General features: G+C 51.0%; 1 protein-coding gene and 2 non-coding genes across 3 annotated transcripts in view; 2 read left to right on the top strand and 1 right to left on the bottom strand.

The window, feature by feature from the left end:
- LOC128328711 (tumor necrosis factor receptor superfamily member 16-like) overlaps window positions 1-7296 on the bottom strand; it is a 63109-nt gene extending 55813 nt beyond the window's left edge. The window contains exon 1 of the mRNA XM_053258738.1: window positions 6420-7296. Coding sequence (XP_053114713.1) covers window positions 6420-6533 — 114 coding nt within the window. The 5' untranslated portion in view covers window positions 6534-7296. The remainder of the gene's footprint in view (window positions 1-6419) is intronic.
- On the top strand, window positions 458-539 carry TRNAL-AAG (transfer RNA leucine (anticodon AAG)). Its single transcript has one exon. It is a non-coding gene; the product is annotated as a tRNA-Leu (tRNA).
- Window positions 4816-4897, top strand: TRNAS-UGA (transfer RNA serine (anticodon UGA)). The gene has a single exon. It is a non-coding gene; the product is annotated as a tRNA-Ser (tRNA).
- Window positions 7297-12228: the final 4932 nt, after the last annotated feature.

Genomic DNA, 12228 nt, shown 5'->3' with positions numbered 1-12228 from the left:
GGAAAGGCAGGAACAAGCTCTCGTGCTCTTACCCCATCAAGAGGTACACTGCTGCTGAACCTGGAGGCTTGATTTATCTATCATGCCTAATGACCCCTGATATACTTCTCCTCCCCCCTGCCCATGAATATGTCTAATCGAGGGGTTCTCAAACTTGGGGCCCTAAGACATTTTGCTCACAGCCATCCCTTGCCCCTCCTTGTCTCAGCCATTTGCCTCCTCTCTTATTTGTGGCCAGTTTTCCCTCTCTTCACTCTGTAATCTCCCTCACATGTCAACATTTAAATTGCATGGTCCTTGGGGCAGCAACCTATTTTCTTTGCTTTGCAAAGTGTCATGGGCACTGCAGACATAAATATATATACAGAAATACATTAAGAGCAATCCAAATGCAGAGTACTATAATATTTTGCACTTTATTTCATCTGGAGTATTTCAAAATCGGGTCACCAAACTTGGTAGTGTAGCTGAGCGGTTGAAGGCGCTGGATTAAGGCTCCAGTCTCTTCGGGGGAATGGGTTCGAATCCCATGGCTGCCAGTACATTTTGAGGGGGAAAAGCTATGGCTACTACTACAGTCTATGTCTGTATAGTATATGTATATACTGTTTTTTCAACAAAAAGAAAGATGTGTTGGCAGAGTGGTTAAAGCATTGGATTTGAAATCCAATGGGGTTTCTCTGTGTTAATTAAATTTTAAAAATTGGGGAGGAGAGCTGGTCTTGTAGTAGCAAGCATGAATTGTCCCCTTTGCTAAGCAAGGATTACTCTGGTTTGTATTTGAATGGAAGACTACATGTGTGAGCGCTGTAAGATATTCCCCTTAGGGGATGGGGCCATTCTGGGAAAAACTCTGGGATATTCCCTCCCTGGTAGCATCTCCAAGAAAGGGCTGAGAGAGACTCCTGCCTGCAACCTTGGAGAAGCTGCTGCCAGTATGGGTAGATAATACTAGATGGACCAATGGTCTGACTCAGGACAAGGCAGCTTCCTATGTTCCATGTAGGTTTGGATCCTGCTCACAGTGCAACCTTAGGTCAGTGACAGAGCATCTGCTTAGCATGCAGAAGGCATCTCTAGGTAGGGCTGAGAAAACGTCTTGCCTGAAGTTCTAGATAGCAGCTGCCAGTCAGGGTAAACAATACTGACCTAGATAGACCAATGATCTGACTCAGTAGATGACAGCTTGCTATGTTGTTGGACAACAACTCCCATCATTCCTGGCCATAAAGGCCGTTTTCTTTTCCCATCTTTGTGTCACAAAATATTGCAATGGTCAAAAGCCACTGTGGCTTACTAGGAACGTTGGAAATTGTAGACCAACAACATCTGGGGTCCCAAGTGAGTACCCCTGGTCCAATCCTCTTAAAGCCATCTAAGGAAGCAGCCATCACCACATGTTGTGGCAGTGAGTTCCATACTTAGTTATGCTTTGGGTGGAAGCTGAAATATTTCCTTCAAGCGAGAATGGCTACCCAAAGCCAGCCAGCCACTACTGGAGAGAAGCAGGGATTTGAAGTGGCTTTCCCCACATCTGGGGAAAAATCCCATCAAAGAATTTGCTGACCACAAGGGAAAAACATTACAAAGCATTTTAAATGATCCAAGAAACTAGAAGTCTCCCTCTCTGTCTAATCGGGTCAGTGAGGGGATCCTTGTTCTTTGTGCTTTAAAAAAATCCAAAACACAACTCCTTTTGTAAGTATTTGCATTCACCTGTACAATTTGTTCTGCTTCTCTTGGTAGTCATGGGACAGCACCCAGAGCTACTCGGGGTCCTGAATTCCTGCCCACGAGAAACCCTGCCCAAAGCCCTCTCTCTGATGTCACCAGCACAGCCACCTTCCAAATATATTATGACCATCAAAACCAGCTACGCTGGGCAAAGGAACCCTTGACTGGAGACGTTGGTTCTAGATGTTTGCATATGCAGAATAGCCTGCAGTCTAGATATTTACCCATGATTATTCTTATTAATATTTACACACGTGGACAAATGTGGGCAAATCCTATTGAACATCTATGGAAAGAACTGAAACATGCAGTCTGGAGAAGGCACCCTTCAAACCTGACACAGCTGGAGCAGTTTGCTCAGGAAGAGTGGGCCAAACTACCTGTTGACAGGTGCAGAAGTCGCATTGAGAGCTACAGGAATTGCCTGTTTGCAGTGATTGCCTCTAAAGGTTGTGCAACAAAATATTAGGTTAAGGGTCCCAACATTTTTGTCCATGCCATTTTCATTTGTGTGATTATTTGAAATATTCTGTTGCATCAAAACGTTAAAGCAAAGTCTGATTTTTGTTAAATGCGGAATAAACAATGATGGGTGCCAATTACGTTTGTCAGTTTCAAGTTATTTCAGAGACAATTGTGGGTTCTTCTTTTTTCGTGGAGGGTTAGCAACACATTTGTCCACGTGTGTATATACAGCTTTTCTAGAGAAAAAAGTTCTCAAAGTGGTGAACAGATCTCCATTTGACTGAAGATGAACTAGCAGGATGTATAAAATGGTTAGTCATTAGCCGGAGAGCAGTGCAATGAATTATTGCAAGAATCAGGGTAAGGTAGGAACTGGGAAGGTCTACGCTCACTAGTGGTCTAGGAACACAAGAAGGAAACTCGGAAGCGGCCTTTCCCCAAATCACAGCCTTGGTCCCTCTGCCACTGAGCTATGTCCCTCCTCTCCCCACAAAGCCTCCAAGACAAAACTTGGTCTATCTGTGTTTTATTATATATTGCTGAGAACAATAATGATCCCAGGATCCCAAACTCCACTCTTTGGAAGGCAAATTCTTCAGATACATGCAGATGCAAATTCTTACACTTCAGAGGGCATTTCTCGACACTTTTCACCATACTTCCCGAGGCATGATCTGGTGGGAAGTTCTCCTGCACACACCTCATTTAAATGAATGGCAGCAATCTCTGCAAGAGCAAGGATTGTGCCTATGCCAGAGGTTCTCAAACTTGGGTCCCCAGATGTTGTCAGAAGACAAGAATTGGCTGAGTTTTACAACTGAGAGTGATACAGCAGACTCCAATGACCATTGGCTAAGAATTGCACTCCCGACACCATCTGCCCACGTTTCTATGAAACTTAATTTTCAAAACGTTTCGGACATTTGGGGGGGAAGGGCTGGTGTGTGCCACAATTTTAAGAAAACCCAACATCTTCTCCCAGATTTGTACTTGCCGAAATGGACCCCTGGCATGCACACAGCATTGGCCAGGGATTCTCAAAGTTGGGTCCCCAGATGTTGTTAGATTACAATTCCCATCACCGCCACAACAGTGCTGTTGTGCTAAAAGTTTAAGACACTGCAAAATGGCCTTTAATTGCATTCCATTTCCGCCACATCATTCCCCTGAAACACACACACATACACATATACCCCCTTGTAGATCCGAGAAATCATCAAATGGAAAGTAAGGAGAGCCAAGGCCAACCAGCTCTTGTTTTTGACATTCCTGTCCCTTTATCTCCTCTCTCCCTTCCGATGATGCTTCTCTGCTTTCTGTTTTAGATGGCAAAGGAAGGGGCTTCCCAGCCACCCTGGAAGTAGGAACTTATTTTCCTATGGAACCCAGTGAGATGAAATCTACACAGATAAATCATATCTGTGTATTATTATTTAATACACAGCGACAAAGTAATCATCATAATAAATGCACATCCTTGCCCTGCTTACCTCTGCTTCTACTTTATATCTCCCTTGTGTCAAAATTTGGATTGTATGCTCTTTGGGGCAGGGGCCTGTCTTCGTATACTTTGTAAATAAAAGTGCCATGCACAATGTTGACACAATATGGCAGGGAGGAGGGTGGCACCCATGTAGCCTATGGTTTGCACCAGGAGACCCAAGTTCAAATCCTTGCAAAGCCGTGAAGCTCACGGAGTGACCTTGGGTCAGTTGCTCTCCCTCAGCCCAATCTACCTCACAGGGTTGTTGTGCAGGCAAAGGGCAGAGAGGACCATCTACACCCCATTGAGCAACTTAGGGGAGAAAAGATAAAAGGCTTCCAAAGAAGTCTGATGAGGATTTTAGATTTAATGTAATTTTAAAACTGCACCTTTTATTTCTTTATGTAATTCAGTTTCACAACAGACCTCTGAGAGAAAAAAGCACAGCTATTCCCATTTCAAAGAAGGCAAACTGAGTGCCAGAGAATGTGAACTAGCTAAGGGTCCAGTAGGAATTTGAACTCAGGTCCCCAACACATTATGCCCACCAACATCCCTTGTCTCATCCATTCTCCTCCTCTCTTATTTGTGACCTTTCCCCCCTTCTTCTCTCTATAATCTCCCTTGCATGTCAACATTTAAACTGCATGATCCTTGGGGCAGCAACCTATTTTCTTTTGCTTTTGCAAAGCGTCCCGGGCACTGCTGACATAAATATATCTAGAAATACATTAAGAACAATCCACATGCAGAGTATTATATCCTGCTATTTTATACTTTATTTCATCTGGAGTATTCCAAAATTGGGTCATCAAACTTGGTAGTATGGCCAAGCAGTCTAAGGCGCTGGATTAAGGCTCCAGTCTCTTTGGGGGAATGGGTTCAAATCCCACAGCTGCCAGTACATTCTTTGGGGGGAACTGCCATTACCATGTACTATGTATATGTAAAGGTGAAGTGTGCCGTCGAGTCGATTTCGACTGCTGGTGCCCACGGAGCCCTGTGGTTGTCTTTGGTAGAATACAGGAGGGGTTTGCCATTGCCTTCTCCTGCACAGCGTGAGATGATGCCTTTCAGCACCTTCCTATATCACTGCTATCTATATATTGCTTTTCAACAGCAAGAAAAAGAAAGCTGTGATGGCCGAGTGGTTAAGGCGTTGGACTTGAAATCCAATGGGGGTTCCCTGCGTAGGTTCGAATCCTGCTCACAGCGCAACTTTTGGGATCGGGCCATAGTTCAGTGATAGAGCATCTGCAGGTTAGGATGCAGAAAGCACCTCCACATAGGGCTGAGAGACACATTCTTTCCTGAAGCCCTGGATATCTGCTGCCAGTCAGGGTAGACAATACTGAGCTAGACAGACTTGAATATGGTCTGACTCAGTAGGTGGCAGCTGTTGTCAGACTACAGCTCCCATCACCCCCTGCTACAATAACCAAAGGGGGCATTGATGAGAATGTGGTCCAACAACATCTCTAGGGCTCTGGGTCCCTTTCAACTCTAAAATTTGGCCACGGAGGCTGGGACTGATAACAGCTGCAGTCCCACAAGATCTGGGGTCGCAGTCTGAGAACCACTAGATTAGGGCATCTTAAATCTGCACCCCAGTCTTTCAGGCAGACCACGCCCTCTCTGCTGGTGGATCATGCCCGCGTGTTTCACTCTGCTCTGGAAGCCTTCTCCGCCTGATGATGACACATTGAGGGCAACTCAGAAGTATGCAGTCTGGGACCGTAAAGCAACTCGGAAAGAGATTGCCACTAACCCCGTTTTAGGGTGGTGGCAATGGTGAGAGGTGGTGTGAAAGCAGATTGGATTGGGACCCAGCTCCAGCTCTAGCCCACCTCACAGGGTTCTTGTCAGGATACTACTTGTTGGGATGCTACCCCAGAGGCATCTGGTGGGCCACTGTGTGAAACAGGATGCTGGAGGAGTTAGGCCATGGGCCTGATCCAGCAGGGCTGTTCTCATGTTCTGTATTAATCTCGGTTTAACACATATGGGGCACGAAGGTGCCGAGAAACTACCCTCTCTCCCTTTCCTCAGATATGTGGGCAGGGGTTTGCTTGTGGCCACCCACTGCAGAGACTAATGCACTCTGCGTATGCTTGGGGGCACTCTTCCCTCTTCCAGCACTACTTCACATATTCAAGACCAAACTCCGGAGCGCAAAACAGGTTCCCGGGCTCTGCTTAAAGCCTGTTGCTACCGATGCAACCGGGGAGCGCGGAGGGCGGGGAGAGAGAACCATGATCTCAAACACGCTGTCAAACCTTTTGTTCACACGGCGCTTACTCCGGAGCCAAGCAGCGAGCCTATGCACGCTTCCACGGGCGGAACTCCGCCGGATTCCATACTCCCGAGGAAGCGGGTTGCAGACGCTCGGGCGGCACGTCCCATTCACCGCAATGGCGAGGCGGGGGCCGGGGGGGGGGGGAGAGGAGCGTGGTGGGGCTTCACTTTCCCCTTCCAGCCAATGGGCCCAATCAATGATTGGAAGAGGGGAGAATGAAGCCCCCCGCCCGCCCGCGCTCCCCTCTTCCCCCGTTGCAATGAATGGGACGTGCCGCCCGAGCGCCGGTCGGCAGCCTGCTTCTTCCTCGGGAGTTTCCCAAACGGCACTGCTTGCCGGGCGCTCTTCCTTCGGATCCCGCCCGGGCGCCTCCGTCCCCCGCCTTCCAAGCAGGCAACCGCAGGCCGAGAAGAAGAGGTGGGGGGGGGGGCGTGAACTCACCTTGGCGGCGAAGATCTGAGCCAGCAGCAGCAGCCCCAGCTGGAGAGAGGCAGGAGCGGCCCGGGCCGGACCCCCGCTGCCGCCCGCGCCTCCGCTTCCTCGCGAGCAGGACATCCCCACGACGGCAGCCCCGCCGCCGCCGCCGCCTTCTCTCTCTCGGCCGCTGCCAATCGGCGCCTCGCCTCGCCCCGCAGAAGTCCCAGGCAGGCAGGCTTTGCGCGTGGTGGAGCCGAGCGACCTTCCTCCTCTCCGCTGCCAAGGGGGGCTAAGGGAGCAGCAATCCCGGCATGGCTGCGCGGGCAGGCAGCAGCGTCGGGCCCGAGCGAGCCAGGCAGTCGCGCTCCGCCGGCTCCTCCGGCCCAGAGCGGGGGGCTCGCCTTCGCTGCGCTCTCGCCCGCGGCCGGGCCCAGCAGGGCGACCACGAACGCTGCTGCTGCTGCGCCTGGGGAGGGCCGGGCCGGCTGGGCGAGCGGCGGCGGCGGCGGCTCTCTGGCATCTGCCGGCGAGCTGGCGCGGCGCAAGGAGGAGACCCAGATGTGGCTGCGGGGCGGGGGCGGAGGAGGCGCCGAGGAAGAGGGGCGGGGGGCGGCGGAGGAGGCTGCCGCTGCTGCTGCCGCTTCGTGAAGGAGTCCGGGCGGGCTGGGATTGGGAAAGGCAGCGAGGCAAGGAGGCCAGCGAGAGAGGCAGCCCGCCCGCCCCAGGCGGAGCAGAGCAGCGCGGGGAGGGGGGGGGGCGCCTTCGGGGCTGCTGCCGATCTCCCCCGGTGTGGTGGGGGCCGGGCTGGGCTTCCGCCTGCCCTCCCCCGAGTCCCGCCACGGAGCAGCAGCTGCGCACGGAGGAGCGCGCCTCCTCGCCTCTCCCGTCCCGCAGCAGCAGCAGCAGCAGCAGCCGCCAGCCACCCATTCATTCCCTCCCCTCCCCAGCCTTGTCTCCTCCTCCTCCTCCTCCTCCCAGGGGTGTGTTGTTCGGGAGTGCGAGTGTCTGACCTCGCCTCTCCTCCCTCCCTCCCCCCCCCACCCCGCCGCCAGGCGTGCAAGAGGAGGCAGGGAGGGAGAGGTCAAGGCTGCTGGCATCTGAAGACACAGGGAGTGGAGAGGGTCTGCTTGGCTTTTGCAAACGCCAAGAGAGTGGGGTAGATTCGCGAGCGACCATTGGGGAGTTCTACGTTCTTGCTAGGTGACTCTGAGCCAGTCACTTCTCTCTCAGCCTAACCTACTCCACAGGGTTGTTGTGAAGAGACACTTAAGTATGTAGTACACCACTCTGGGGGCTCCTTGGAGGAAGAGCGGGATATAAAATGTTGATTAAATTAAATAAATAAATAAAAGGCCCTCCCCTCTTGCCTGTGGGCTCCCCAGCGGCATCTGGTGGGCCACTGTGGGGCACAAGATGCTGGACTAGATGGGCCTTCTTGGGCCTGATCCAGCAGGGCTGTTCTGATGTCCTTCTTACACCCAGAGGTGCTCTTACCCCTGGACTCCCAGGCTGAAGTCCAGGGCCTTCCCACCCCCTGGGGGCCCCCCTGTCTGTCCCGGGTGGTGTGGCCAAGCCTGGCCTCTGCTTTAGTGACAGCGGGAGGGGGGAATATATAGGATGTGACTATGTCAAGTTGTGTGTTGAATTGTTTCTGCGAATGCATATTTGCATTATAAATATGCCTGTTTTGTATTCTTACATTCTTGTGAGTTCAGTTGTTGTTTATGGTCCTTTGCTCTGATCCTGCACTTGCCATCCCTTTTTAAAAAAAGTGTGGCATCCCCTCCACTGACCAAAGACATGCTCTGCCTGGTTTCCCATATGGGAGAAATGGCCGTGGCTATGCCCAGGTGTGTGTGGGGCAGAATTTGCTCTCGGCATATGCTCAGGAGGAAAGAGGGGGAAAGGAAAGATTGTGCCGTTGAGGCAGTGTTGACTCCTGGCGACCACAGAGCCACGAAGCCACTTTAATTCAAAGGCTGAGCCTTTGCACCCAGATCTGCTCCAAGAGGACAGTAAGATAGAGGAAGGTAGATTTTGGCTGAGCATTAGGAGGAACTTCTTCATGGCGAGAGCGATTCAAGCAGGGAACTCATTACCAGTGGTGGCGGTGTCTCACCCCCCCCCTTAACTCTTCTGTTCAGAAAAAAGGATTGGGCAACCACCTATTCTAGCTCTGGATTTCCCTACACTGAGTGGGGGGTGGACGGGGGTGGACTACATTGCCTCCAGGCCCCTCCAATGCTACGATTCTCTGATTTTCAGTCAAGCGTTTGGAATGTGCTGCAGTGAGTTAGCTCTGAGCAAGAGAGAACCATAAATCTTGATGAAATTAAGAAGGGAGGGAGGAAGATGGCTACCTGCCAAATTCTTGCGTAGAGGGGAAACATACAGCTCCCGGGATAGATGAGAATCCGATTTGGTTTAGGTGCTCAGGGTTATGCTTGTGTGCAGACCGTTATTTTTTTACCATTGTTTTCCTGCACTTCCACACCGAAACGTACATGGAACTTCCTTGCAGGTACCATGGAGACACACACAGAATTTGCTCTCGGCGTATGCTCAGGGGCCCTCTTTTCTCTCTGCATTCTCACATCGCAAATGGGCTGTGGTTTCTCAGGGCATGCGAAACGAAACGGAGCTAGCAAGATCAGGAATAGGATGATGTGGATTCCATGAGGTGAATCCAGGGGAGCTGGGACATCCACCCCCACAGCAGCTTTGAGCCTGTGCAGGGGTCAGGTGCATGGGAGAGGGTTTCTACAGCTGCAAGCTCTGCTGCCCCCCCCCCACACACACACACCCTGGCAGGCTCTGGCAATCCTATAAAGCAGGGTTAGGCAACCTTGGCTCTCCTGTTGAACTACAACTCCCATCATCCCCGGCCACAATGAATGGTCAAGGTTGCCGACCGCTGCAGGCCAGCCGAAAGTGGTGGGCCTCACACATTTCCCAGGACTTCCCTCCTAGCCAGGAATAATCCCTCCGTGGTGGAGAGTCCATGCTGGGAATGCAGGTTGAGGAGGGAGCCCTGCCAGAAAAGGCTGATTTGCCGGAGACCCTGCAAAACAGCCGGATGGTCAAAGGGCAGCCGAAGCTACAATTGAACAAGGGCAGGGGGGCAAATGTCCCTGGGCCCCAGAGGAAGGGGGTCCCACTGGCTATTTGGTCTCTCTCCCACACCTCCCTGAAGAAGAAGGTGGGGAGCATGGGGGGGGAGAACCTCCTTCATTTTTGGTCTCGGGGCCCACGCCAACCTGGCCACACCCCTTGTCAAAGGTATCTTTGCTAATAAAGTCACTTACATGATGCACAAGCCACCTGATGGGGCAGCGGAGAAATGACTTGACTAGCAAGCCAGAGGTTGCTGGGCCGAATCCCCACTGATACAGGGGTCTCTCAGACTAGGGGAAACACCTCTAACGGGCAGCAGCGGTATAGGAAGGTGCCGAAAGGCATCATCTCACACTGTACGGGAGATGGCCATGGTCAGCCCCTCCTGTATCCTACCAAAGACAACCACAGGGCTCTGTGGGCGCCAGGAGTCAACACCGACTTGACGACACCCTTGACTTCACTTACATGATGCACACCATTCTGCTTCTGTAGTTCTCTGCAGCCCCGGGATGGCTGTAGGCTCCTGAACTCGGAAGGGGCCCTTGTGCAAGCATTTGCCACAATCGGCAGCAGGCGGTGGGGTGTGGGGGGGGGACTGCAATGGCTCTCCTCCCTGAACAGCCACTCCCCAGGGCTGACTAGGAGTCTGCAGCAGGAGCCCCAGGGCAACTCACGTTTTGGGCAGTATGAAAATGAGATAGATAGATAGATAGATAGATAGATAGATAGATAGATAGATAGATAGATCCTGACAGAGGTCTGAAGCTGTGCCTCCTGGAACAGCCCCTGGTTGCACTCAAGTTCGGGGTGTGTTTATTATTCACTTAGTTAAAAAGCCATATCTTTTAGAAGTAGAACTCAAGGCGGCCAATGCACAAAAAAGGCACGAGTAAAAATACAATGAACCAAATGCAGCAGCAAAGAACAGCCATGCAATCTCATGAGTGAGGGAGAGAGAGAGAGAGAGAGACCAGCAAAACTACCAAACAATGGAATCAGCTCCAAAAGCCTTGGGGAAGGCCTGACAAAATTAAAAATGATAATGCTGTTTATACATGGTTGGTTTTAGGGATGGCAGAGAACACACACACTCTCTCTCTCTCTCACTCACTCTCTCTCTCTCTCACACTGGGTTTTTCAGCCCACATGGGATTTTCCCCGGGAGAACCTGTGTTTTGGGCCACACACTAGTTCTATGATTCCTGCTCTTATAAACCAATTCAAGGCATTGGTTTTCACCCAGGGATTCTCTCTAGGGCCATTGTGACTGAGGATGATGGGAGTTGTAGTCCAATCACATCTGGAGACCCAGGGTTGGGAATCCTGTTTTGACCAGTTTAGTGCTCTAAATAATTTGGGTCCTCTGTACCAAGTCAGACCCCTGCTCCATCTAGCTCAGACTTGTCTACCCTAACTGGCAGCAGCAGGTTGCCAGGATTTCAGACGGGGACTTCCCCAATCCTTCCTGAAGGTGCTGCCAGGAATTGAACTTGTGATTCTCTCCATGCAAGGTAGAGGCTTTATTACTGAGCTGCAACTCAGCTCATCCCTTTCTCATGCTTCCTTGTGAAGAAGCATGTGAAAACACCCTTGTCCTGCAGAGCAACTGGTGCCTGTATGACCTTATTTCTTTTAGGAACAGAGGAAGCTGCCTCCTACTGAGTCAGACTCTTGGTCCATCTAGCCCAGTACTGTCTACACAGACTGGCAGCGGCTTCTCCAGGGCTGCAGGCCAGAGTCTCTCTCAGCCTTATCTAGATTCTAGAGATGCTGCTAAGGAGGGAACTTGGAACTTTCTGCTCTTCCCAGAGCGACCCCATCCCCTAAGGGGAATATCTTACAGTACACACACACAGTTTCCCATTCAAATGCAAACCAGAGCAGATCCTGCTTAGGAAAGGGCAAGTGCTCTTCCCAAAGGAGCCCCATCCCCTAAGGTGCTCACATGTAGGCTCCCATTCAAATGCTACCAGGGCAGACCCTGCTTAGCAGAGGGGACAAGTCATGCTTGCTGCTATAGCTCTCCTCCCCTGTTGCTGACATTTCATGTTGAAACGGTTCATTGTTTTATTCTTACTGATTACCCGACAGTTATTAGGAGTCATATTTAAAAAACCAATTGCAATTAATGCTCCAAATATGCTGAGTTCCACCCCCTTTTTTTACTTTCATCTCAAATATATCCAAGCTTTTATGCTTGCTTAGCAACCCCACCCCCCAAACCTACTTCCCTTTTTTTTTGCTGTGCTTGACCATGAAGATAATATTATTAAATGCCTTATTAATAATAAAAAATAATAATAATAAACTTTATTTGTGAGCTGCCCCATAACAGATTGTTCTCTGGGCAGCTCACAACAAAGGATTAAAAGATACAATAAAAACAAATAACCCACGGAGGCTATTCACACGAGCGTGCAAAACTGGGCTAAGGGAGCCCATCCCGGTTCTGCATGCTCGTAGGAACCACTGGGATTGGGCCGGCTACATGGCAGCAAACCCACCGAAGTAGCCTCCCACTTAAAGTAGTAAGTAGTGCAGCTGTAGTTGACACACTCGGGGGGGGGGAACCAGGGTGGCAGGGCGACCCGGGTGCATCCTGGCAATCCCGCTCTCCCCTGATCGTGAGAAGAGCTCTATTAAATCCAAACAGACCCCACCCCCAAAAGATCCCATCTTACATCCACAAAGCCAAGGGTGATATACCCCCCTCGCC

The sequence above is a fragment of the Hemicordylus capensis genome, chromosome 6 (genome assembly GCF_027244095.1).
Source record: "Hemicordylus capensis ecotype Gifberg chromosome 6, rHemCap1.1.pri, whole genome shotgun sequence".
Lineage (NCBI taxonomy): Eukaryota > Metazoa > Chordata > Lepidosauria > Squamata > Cordylidae > Hemicordylus > Hemicordylus capensis.
Note: the sequence above shows the minus strand (reverse complement) of the source record. Positions and strands in the feature narration are given on the sequence as shown.